The 11,964-nt window shown below is 30.3% G+C and overlaps 1 protein-coding gene across 1 annotated transcript; it reads left to right on the forward strand.

Moving 5' to 3' along the window:
- The first annotated feature begins 5,855 nt into the window (after nt 1-5,855).
- Nucleotides 5,856-11,433, forward strand: LOC120091660 (aquaporin NIP2-1-like). Its single transcript, XM_039049760.1, has 5 exons — nt 5,856-6,174; nt 6,694-6,918; nt 9,579-9,773; nt 10,510-10,571; nt 10,964-11,433. The coding sequence occupies exons 1-5, from the start codon at nt 5,866-5,868 to the stop codon at nt 11,199-11,201; spliced, it is 1,029 nt and encodes a 342-aa protein (XP_038905688.1). The 5' UTR covers nt 5,856-5,865; the 3' UTR covers nt 11,202-11,433.
- Nucleotides 11,434-11,964: the final 531 nt, after the last annotated feature.

Below are 11,964 nucleotides of genomic sequence, written 5' to 3' on the forward strand. Positions count from 1 at the left end.
TAATTTAATAACATAATTATTGTTTTATTTCAATGAAAATAGTTGAATTAAGTATAAACTATCATTAGAAGTTGTAGATTAGATAATTTTAAAATATATTTAGAACAATCAAGTCTATAAATAATTCTTTACTTCAAAAAAAAAAAAACAAAGTCTACAAATAATTATACGTGATTATACAACCATTTTCATTGTAGAGGTTAATAAATTAATATAGTAGTGACATTATATTGAGAAGGTCAACTGAAGCCTAAAGCAAATATAGCTCAATAGACATGTGGATGTGAAAGTGATAAAAAAGTATTGTGGTTCAAATCTTCCTATCTCTTATTATTTAAAAAGTTGTCAATTGAAGATGTAAGGTAAAATGGTCGAAAAATGATACTCAAAACACCCTACCTTTTAATATACTAGTCAAAGACACATACCATGCATGTGACTTGAAATGTTAATATCATGATTTCTATGATGAATTTTGAATTTAAAATTTTATCTCAAATTAAATATCTAGTTGAAAATTTGCATTTTCTGAACTTCTTCACATCTAGAATATGCTGCCTTTAACAATATACTAAAGGAATATATTGAGATCAGAAGATATTTTAGGATATCTCAACTAAATTGTCATATCCGTACCATTCTCATCATACTCTAAATCTAGTGATGATTCATTCATGAAAAACACGGAGAAAGATCGATCAATATGTACACAAAGAGCTTAGAGAAGAGCTCAAAGACACAAAAAAAGCAATAAAACAGAGCTAGAGAAAAGCATTCTAGTTTAAAGTTAAAGTAGAGGCATCGTAATTAAAAAAAAATATATATATATATATATATAAGATTATCTTTTACCACATCACATTCTACTTCCTTAGCATCACTTAATTTAGTTCATAATGACGTTTGGGGTCCTTCTATCTTTTTCAATAAAAGTTATCATTTATATGTCCGTTTCATTAATGTTTATAGTAAATTTACTTGGTTATTTCCTTTGACTGACAAATCTAATGTTAGTATAATTATGCAAAATGTATTCCATTTGTTGATAATTACTTTCAATACATTTAAAGATATTTTGTTCTGAAGGAGATGGTTCATTTTCTAACTCAATTATCATAAATTTGTTCACAACCAAAGGAGTCTTACATAAAAAATCTTTTCATATTCCTAAACAAAACGACACATCGTGGATGAAGGGAATTGAATTCTAGCGGAAGCATGAGATCACCTTGCAATTAGCTTTTCGATTTTATGAAAACAAAATACAGAAGTCCAAACATGAAGAATAGAGAATAAACATAAATTAATTAGCATGCTATTAAAGAATAAGAAAAAGGAAAAAAAAAAAAAAGGATTTTTACCTTTGTCGAATCTCGATCTTTTCAATTTCCTCTCCATTTTCTCACGAACACCTCTTCCACGCGCAAGGACGCCACTGCAACTATTACCCTGTTATTCTCTTGGATTCCAAGAGGTGGAAGTGTAGTCTCTAGCCACTTGGAAGAGGAAGAGGAATGGGTACAGAGAAATTGTTTAGAGAGTTATGTGTGGAGACTAGGGTTTTTCATGGTATATGTATAGAGAGAGGGGGTAATCCATTCTCCAAGTATTTCCTTTTCCTCCTTTGTAGCTAATTAACTAAATAATCATTATTTAATTAATTGACATACAAATAAAATAACTATATAATAAATCCAATTTAATATAGAATTAATTGATTAACATAAATATCACATATTTATATTATCCTCCATTCTCCATCATTTGTTAATTAATTAATTAATCATTAATTAATCAATTAACATATAAATGTCACATAGTTATGTGCATACATCTTTTTATGAATCGAATTCATATAAATCTAATATTTGAATCTCATTCAAATACATCTCTCTTATACTGTAATTCTATATGAATCCAATTCATATATATTTAATATTAGAATCCCATTCAAATATTTCTCTCTTACATAATTTGGATAATATATCACATCTATAATTAACCACATTATATATTAATCATATTAATATAAAATTCCTTTAAGTGATTTGAACAATTCAAATCATTCATCATTATTATCCTTTAACAAGCTAACAATGGGATCTTATGGACCTATAAATTAGAAGCTTCAATGATATAATACTAATTAATTAAACTCTTTAATTAAATTAATCAATATTCATTAACTACTGGTCACTCCACTAAAGACTGATAGCTGCATTCTTCACACTACAGATATATTTCAGTGTCCATGAATATAACCAATCAACAGTGAGTTGACCCTTCACAAATTGCTCATAACTATAACGGACACAAATTGCAGTTTTACCTCTGTAGTTACATCTAACTTCTCAAATACCACTGATTTCTCTAGTGGACAAACAGTTTATAGTCCAATTATAAACTGACACCTCTCGGGCCAGTGAGAGGTTGAGGTCCCATTGTTCAAGACCCGGAATCAGCTATTAAGAGAATAATTTTTCTACTTTCCATAAGGTCGGGAAGAAGTGAATTTTATCTTGTGTAGTTGAGTTCCCAGCTCCCTACTCGGACAAATCCTCAAAATGGTAAACTTGTTGAGTTGTTAACATAGCCACTCTCACCCATACAAATCAAAGGATTGCCCTCATAAAAAAGAGTTCACAACTCACTCAAAATTAAGGTCAAGTCATCTATGGTCATCCGAGTGAAATGTAATTATGCCTTCTCTATAGCCATTTTTTAATTAATCGAAGTTCCAATTATCTTCTGAATTTCAGATCTCTAATCTTGGCAAGCTTATCTACTTCCTCAAACTTCATATTCAAACAACCAAAAGAGGTATTTATGACAATCAATCCAAGTATCTTAATGATCTTCTCATCACTGTTGGCACGTCTCCTGTCAAACTATGTCCCACTCCTATGTCCGCAACTATTTATCTTCATACTTTTGCTCCTTCTTTCCTTGATGTCACTTAATATAGGAAGCTTGTCGGATCATTGTAATATCTCACCATCACTCGCCTGACATTGCTTTTTCTGTCATTTGTATCAGTCAGTTCATGCAGCACCGAATAGTTATTCATTCTGCTGTAAAATGCATCTTTCGTTATTTATGTGGCATGCAAAGTCTTCGTATTTTGTTTAAACTTGACAAGCTTTCTCTTCCAACATTTTTTGATGTCGATCAGGCTAATGATGCCCCTGATCGTCGCTCAACTATTGATTACATTATTCTTCTTTGTTCCTTCCTTATCTCTTGGTCCGCTACAAAACAGCCTACTGTCTCTAGATCCTCCACCGAGGCTGAGTATTTTTCTCTTGCTAATACTGAAAAAGTTACGAACAAGATAGAGGAAGAAATTTGGATAAAAAAAAAAAAAAAACTCTAATTACACTAATTTCATGGATTAAGCATGCTTGTTCAAGAAAGGGGGAAATCGGGTTTAAGAACAACAATCTTTGTAGCTCAAAATTCTCCCTCTCCTCTTGATGATTTTGATCACGAACTATTATGGCAAACTCATGACTTCTCATTTTTCCTGAGTTTCAGGGGTGTATTAGATTTGCTCTAGTTTTACATATTTTATAGATTCTTTTTATTGTTGTAAAGTGTAGTTTGTTGGGGCGATGCCCTAAATTTCATAGGGTCCATACTTTGTAAATATTTTGTACAAACTCATTGTTTATTTAATAAAATATATGATATTTTATTCCATTTTTTAGTTGTATTAACCATAAATTAATAAACTAATATCCATGGTTATCTTGTAGCTTAAATATGTATGTAGAGACATACGGGTGGATCATGTTTAAGTGATAACTTAAATGGTCTGTAGTAGATGGATAATGATGGGTACCTTATCCTTTTGACACTACGAGTATGGTCTGCTTTATAAGTGTTACAATGATTGTAAAGTGCTACAAATGATTTAATCTTGATCCTTCATATATAGATATGTGAGCGGAGATATTCTATACAAAGGAGTTTATATAAATTCAGACCATGAAATGTTTAGTCTCATTATATAACGCCGTTCATAATAGAGACTTACATTTCATAAGAATGACCATAGGTAACATGACCTGAATCTTGAGTGATTTATGGACTCTTGCCTATGAGGGCGGTCCATTGATTTCTTTGGGTGAGACGTGTCAGATCGCCGACTCAACAAGCTTATAATTTTGGGGATTCGCTTGATTAGGGACATGGGAACACAACTACATAAGAAGGAATTCACTCCTTCCCCGAGGTCGGGGTAAGTAGATAAATTGCTCCCTTGAAGGTTGATTCTAGGGCTTGAACAATGTGATGTCACACCCTTTCCTGGCCCAATAGAGGTTTAGTCATAATTGGACTATGATCTATTGTTCATTAGAGGGATCAGTAGTACTTAAGGAGTTAGATGTAACTACATGGGCAAAACAGTAATTTTGGCTCAACTGTACTTACGAGCGATTTGTGAATGGTCATCGTATTATTGATTGGTTATATCTAATGGACACAGAAATATATCTGTAGTGCGAAGAGTGCAACTAAGTTATTTTAATTATATATGATATTATTGTGATAATGTATTTGATACATTATAGCATTTTTTAGAGGAAATAAATATTTGAATATGATTCAAATATTAATTATATGAATTGGATTCATAATTGTTAAATTTAATATAAATATGATTTATATTAAATATCATATGTGAGAGAAAAGAAACTATAGATTCTATTGTATATGATACAATATTAAAATTATAGATTATATTTGATATTTGATATAACATATAATTTAATATATATATTATATGATAAGTTAGTTATTATATTTATACATATATATTAAATATTTTTTAAAAAAATTAAATGAGGGAGGGAATTACAACTCCCTCCCTCTCTTTTCTCTCTACTCACGTAAGTTGATGGAGGTTTTTATTTGGTTTCTTTTTATAGGAGAGAGTCTTCTTCATCATTCTTCTTCAAAGGAGAGAGAAACGATTTGTGTATGAGATTTTCTCAAAGAACAATCTCAAGTCTTCATCCTCCTCTCTTCTCTTAATCCCTTCCCTTATTTCAAAATAGTCAGAGTCCACCACTCCTGGGTTTTCAACCTGAGAATACTAAGGTCGCTATCATGATAGTGCCTGTTTTCAGTTCAAGAAATTCTTAAAAAAGGTCTTTAAAGGTAAGGGTTTCTGAAACCCTAATTTCTTTTTATTTAAACATGTTGTAATTTTATAATTGCATAGATGTAAAATTGATTTTTCTAACAGAATGGTATTTGGGACAATCCACTTTCGCTCAAAATTTCCTTCATTTTGGGTTCCTTCATGGTTATCCGCTCCTATTATTCAAAATATTAATTTGTTGTATATCTCTTTGTGCACCCTACTATAAATTAGTCTTCACACCACAGAAATAAACATCAAATTGAGATAATTAAAACTTAAATAACTTGAATCAAATTATTTCCATGGCATGATAGATGTCAACCTCATAAATGGGCCATTCTAACCCAGTTCAACCCTTAAACGTGAAGGCCCAAGTTTAGCTCAAGCATATGTTCAATGAGCTTAATATGCTATTTGAGTCTAGATCGTGTCTAATCCAAACTTCAATATTTCTCTAATTATTTTGAAAACTACAATATTTCACTAAATACTTTTAAAGCTTACAATATTTATCCAATTTTTTCAGTTGAAAACTAAATAGGTACATGGGTATGAATTTGAAAATAAATAAATAAAAAAATAAAATTAGAATGATTTAACAAAAATAATGATAGCTTTAAAGCATATAGAAAAAAGATACCGTGCCTAACCACTTAGAGGCCTACACCCCATCCCTCAGCTTCATTATAAAAAGGGTAGCTTGCAGCTTCAAGTTGATGTGCAAACAAGTTTTTTCTTTTATAATAATATTAGCGTTTACGTTGAAACAGAGGGAGAGAATAACATTATCAGTGTTCTTCCCCCTTCGCATTGAGAGATCTAAACCACTTACAGAAGAAGTGCTTCCACTTCTTTCTATTTCGTCCCAACACATAAAAATGAGTTCTGTTCAAAATTCTGAGCTCCCCAACCAAGAAACTGTTGTTAATGTTAACGAATTTGTCTCTGTTGAAAACCCCGACTCCAGACGCTCCAAGTTTGGATCTTTCTTCAAAAACCCTTACCCTCCTGGGTTTTCCCGAAAGGTACCCTTCCTTAAACTCATCAAATCCTTGTCTGGCTCTTTTCTTTTCTTTTTTTTCTTGTCAGTTTCTATTGTTTAGACGAAAATCATGCATGTTTGGAAGTGATTTTGATATGACTAAATCCTTTTTGTCATGTTTAAATTCACTCTAAAACATACCATTCATCACTCAAAATTAATTCAAACTTTTACTCGTTAAAATGCATTCTTGATAGTATTAAAATTGATTTTGAAGGAACTAAAATAATTTTCGAGTCATTTTGAAATGAGAAAACTTTGGTGGCTGCATCAAAAAAAATTTGCAGCCTAAATAGTTGTCCAATATTGCTATGTGACAAAAAAGAAGATTTTAAATGAATTGTTTCTCTTTATATTTGTGTGTAAAAGAGATGCAGCTTAATTATGACAAAATTATCATTTTAAAATCACTCTCAAACATATTCTTATTTAATAAACAGTTATTTATCTTCCTAAAGCCAATTACAAGATCTTCGATTTTTTTTCCCCAATGATAATACAGCTGGTGGCAGAGGTGATCTCGACGTACTTGCTAGTGTTTGTGACATGTGGGGCGGCAGCATTGAACGCGAACGATCAACGGAGAGTGTCGCAGCTCGGTGCTTCGGTTGCAGGCGGTCTGATCGTGACGGTGATGATCTATGCCGTCGGACATATTTCCGGCGCCCACATGAACCCGGCTGTCACCATGGCTTTTGCTGCAACTCGACACTTTCCATGGAAACAGGTCTCACTTTTAAACTCTTTAGTCTTCTTTGTTGAAATTGTTAGTTATTTTCTTTCTTCCTTAATCAGTAACCTAATCATTTCCTCCCACATGTTATCTAATCTTGTCGGGCGATTATGTCCAAGTATTTTATTTTTTATTTTTCAATATCTAACTTATTCACTTTTTTTTTTCTCTAGATTTACTAAATATACAGTTTTGTTTTACTTTTACCATTAATGATTTTAGGATAAGAAAATTTATTAAGTGATTAATGAAAAATCAATCACAAGGACATATAGGTCTTTAAGCAAAACGTGGAGATTAATACAAACCATTAGAAAATTGATGGATCAAAATTATACTTAGAACTTAGGGATTTTTTTTTTTTTTTTAAAAAAATGTTACAGAGGAACCAAAGACGACAAGTTCGAACTTAAATCTTATTTAGATTTATTTTCAAATATAGAAATATAAATAGTTTTATTTACAAATATAACAAAATTTCACTATTTATTACTATAATATTGATAGACATCTATCAGTGTTAGTCAATCTATCATTGTCTATCACTAATAGACAGTGATATTTTGTTATATTTAAAAATATTTTCAACAGTTTTGTTATTTAAAACAATTATCTTATTTAAAAATATTATTATATAATATTTCACTAATTGCATAAGCCGGGTAATTGATTAAAAAATAAACAATAACTAGTGCACAAGTTTATTAATATATTAATGATATTATATAAACTATGTTTTTTATTGCACAGGAAAAGGTCTAATAGTTGCTATTACAAAAAGAAGAAAAGAACTAATAGTTAATATGATATCATTAGCAAATAAATATACTATTAGTTAAACTAATGTTATAATTGAATAATGATCAAATCAACGTATTATAATAATAATTTGATACATCATTTGTTTTAAATTTAATATTTAATATTTAGGGCGGTGCTAAGAATATAGGAACGAGGAGCACCTTGTTCTTTCCATGACTTCAAAATATATACAGATTCATATATTTATATATGAATTTTAAATTGGTGGATTCAAGTAATTGTTTACCTTTCTCCTAGTTTATTAATTTTGTTTTAAAAATTACTCATCTATTTTGTCTCGTGATATATGGGATTCTTCACCCTCCAATTATTATTAAAAATATAATTAAATATGATTAAATTTGCGAATAACTCATAAATATAAAGAACATAATCCAACAACTACTTTGGTGTTGAAATATGACGAGGGTGTTAAGAATATGTTAATTTAGTTGAAATATTGAGGTGCACTATTGATTTCACTATCCTTCAATATCTTTCTTTAAAAAGTATTGAATGTGGTTCAATATTTTTGTAGAAAAAGAAATAAAAGAAGTGGTGGAAAATGAAAACATACGAGAGCCATTAACCGTCGTTTCGATTAGTTTTTATGATAATTAGGAGAAGAATTGTGTGGAACTAAAATTGACCCATGTTCTAAGTTTTAGTTATAAAGTCTAGAAGAATCGGTATATGCACTTTGGAAAAGAGGTAGAAACGATATGATGACATAACAAAGAGGTAAATCTAAGCCATATTAAGTGGCCACATGATGTAGGGTCAAATGATGTCCAAATATTATTCTACAGCCATAGCCACAAGGACAAGCATATGTGATCTTTTTATGGCCACAAGCTTGGCTCTATTTTGCCGGCCAAGGAATGGGATGGGACATTTAGGCAGCATAATTCCAACACTTGAGAAATAGAGAGAGAGATTGAGATAGAGATGTCCACCAAAAAGTTCTTGGCCCATTGGGAGTGGAAGGTATACAGAAAGAGCAAAAAACAACACATATCTTCTTCATGTGTGTTTTATAGTCAAGATGGACATCTTTACTTTTTGGATATATTGATATTCACTTTTTTGGAATACCAATCAAAAGAATCAAGAGTAATAATTTTAAATGTCTAGTCCTGATCTTTTTGGTTTTGGTTTAGGTTTCTTTAGGAGGGATTGTTTTTTGTCTCAACATACTTTAATAATTCTTGGTTTGATTGGGTATGTTTTGTTAATTAAGATGTAGATATACTTGAAGTTGGTATGTATACGCTAGGCATAGAACAGGTTTAGTTTGCTAATTGACTTACAACAATGATGTTTTAGTTGCATCATTCGTCTCACACGAGTTTTTGCAACTATTACACCATATGTCGTCATAATTTTATATGAACAAAATAACGTTTGATCATAAATACGCACGATGAAAATTTAATTCGTTTCAGACCTACGACGAACAAAGAATTTTGTCGCAAGTTTAGAGATGCAATCAATACTTTTTCGCTATACGTGCAATGATTTTGAATTCATCACAAAATATGTTTTGTTGGCAAAGGTCATATTTCTTGTAGTATCTGTACTTAGAAAGATGTAGATCAAGAAGTAAGATTCTAAAGATAATAAGTCCGAATCGAAATTAAATTAATAGACTTATATAGTCAAAGACGTATATGACAACGAGTACTTGGGAATAGAACTAGAGGAATCAAATGATTGTAGGGAAAACGCAAGAATTTGTTTTGGTGGTTGAATTAATGAGATGTCAAATTATATATGGTTTGTGAATTGATTGGAGGAAAGGAATTGGAAGATTGAAAGTAACATAGGAGAGTGATGTTCGGTTTGGTTGGTAGGTTCCATTGTATGGAGCAGCACAATTGAGTGGAGCAACTTGTGCAGCCTTTACATTGCGCCTATTATTGCATCCAATTAAGCATTTGGGCACAACTACGCCATCCGGATCAGACTTTCAAGCATTGGTTATGGAGATTGTTGTTACATTCTCAATGATGTTCGTCACAGCTGCTGTTGCAACTGACACCAAAGCAGTAAGATTCTTTTAACTTATATCAAAATATATCCGTTAAATTACAAGTTTAATTATTTATCAGTTTTTTTTGTTTAGATTAAATTAGTATCTAAATTTGAAACTGATATTTAATCTGTCTGTAAACTTTAAAGTATCTAATAGTTCTATTAATTTTCAATTTGATGTCTAATAAAATACTACACCTTCAATTTTGTATTTAATACGTTTCTAAGTCGATAATATATTAGACATAAAATTTAAAAACTAAGTGATCTATTAGATATAGAATTGTAAACTTTAGAGTCTACTTGAATACAAAATTAAAAGGTGAGAAATTAAGTTTAAAGATTAAATAGAAGAGTTGAAAGTTTCATAATTAAGTAATTATTGTTTATTAATTTTTTAAAATGTTTAATGAATTTAATTACTTTTTTTTTTAAATACCAAGTTTTGAAAATTAAAGGAAAAAATATCTTTAAACATGTGTATTCGTTTCGAAAGTACTATATTATTCACGAAAATTTTGAAAATATAAGACTCAAAACATATCCAAAATGAAATGAAATATTAATAAAAATTAAGTGGGAGATTGGAGTTCCACTCAACAATTAAAAAATAAAACTAAAATATGGATAAAATTTAGATATTTATAAAATAATAAGAATATTATACACTATTTGAAAACGGTAAAATGTAGTCGATATTAGTTCCATAAGTTTTGATTAATCTGGGAAAATGGTGATTGTTTTTGGCAGGTAGGAGAGCTGGCAGGTATGGCAGTTGGCTCAGCTGTGTGTATCACTTCCATCTTAGCTGGGTAAGGAAACATAAAATTTTTTGGTTTGCCTTTTTAACACTCAAACTTAAAATTATTTCCTTCAAAATAATAACTTTTTTTATTCTTTTAAAAAAAATATTCTTAGTTATTTATTTATTCATATAGACCTATTTTTCAACTATGTCCACCTTTTCAAATCAATATGGACTTGTAAATACTTATGGCAAATTTTTAACTTTAAAAAGCCATACATAACCACAATTTTGATTTTTTTAAAAAATTAATTTTTGAATTTTTTTTTTTAAAAAAAACCATTTAGTATATAAAAGTATACGCTTATCAACTACCCAATTTTTGAAACACCCTTTTGAGTATCGAGATATTGTTTTAACAAATAAATCTAATGAAGATTTGTGTTAGCCACTATTCAGACCTGTATCAGGAGGGTCGATGAACCCTGTGAGGACTTTAGGACCAGCATTGGCAAGTGATTATTATAAAGGACTTTGGGTTTACTTTGTTGGGCCAGTTGTTGGAACTCAACTAGGGGCATGGTCGTATAAGTTCATACGGGCCAGTGACAAACCTGTGCACTTAATTTCTCCTCACTCTTTTTCACTTAAACTTCGAAGAATGTCAAGATCAGACATTAGCGAAGGTGAACGTTAATATGAGCATTGACTCAGCATCGTCTACCGTCTTTAAAATATTTGAAATGTTAGAAAGAGTGAAGAAGTTCGAGTGCTTAATGAGCAATGATCTCATGTACTATTCTATAAGCTTCTTTCTTATAGTTTAGGGGTGTATAAGGGCCCACTTCTTATAGTTTAGTAGTGTATTAGAAGAAGTCCTTGTAATTTAACATCTTCTATATTTTATGATAATTTTCTACATTTTGTAACTTGTTTTTCTTTTTCTTTTTCTTTTTTTTTCCCTTCAAATCATAGCCCTTTCAAGAAACTTGAAATTATAGTTTCATTATCAAATTTATGTTCATATACACTTGTAAAGAAGTCAAATGAATGAGAAACATAACTAATTAATTAATTAACCACAAAAATATTTTATNATAATTAAATAATTAATATATATTACCCGTAATCTCATATAAGGTTTAAGTTAATCTAAAATAGAGTACAATAAATAATTGGAGTGATAAGCCAACATAAAACTATTAAGCAATAAGAAGACTGGTACTGACAATATATGATTTCTCTCCGTTTTTGTAACTGGAAAATTTTCATGAATCACTCTATAACTCACAAAATTCTTTAATACAAATAGCAAATAACATACCTCTTCTTCCTCTTCTTCTTCCTCTTCTTCTTCTTCTTCTTGCTAAGACTTGTGTTGGCATCACAACGCTCGGGCATGCTAGGTGTTACGGTCATGCTTGTCCAAGGTCTGTTGCCCATGACCGCATCTTCTTCTC

Source organism: Benincasa hispida, chromosome 11 (genome assembly GCF_009727055.1).
Source record: "Benincasa hispida cultivar B227 chromosome 11, ASM972705v1, whole genome shotgun sequence".
In the NCBI taxonomy this organism is placed as follows: domain Eukaryota; kingdom Viridiplantae; phylum Streptophyta; class Magnoliopsida; order Cucurbitales; family Cucurbitaceae; genus Benincasa; species Benincasa hispida.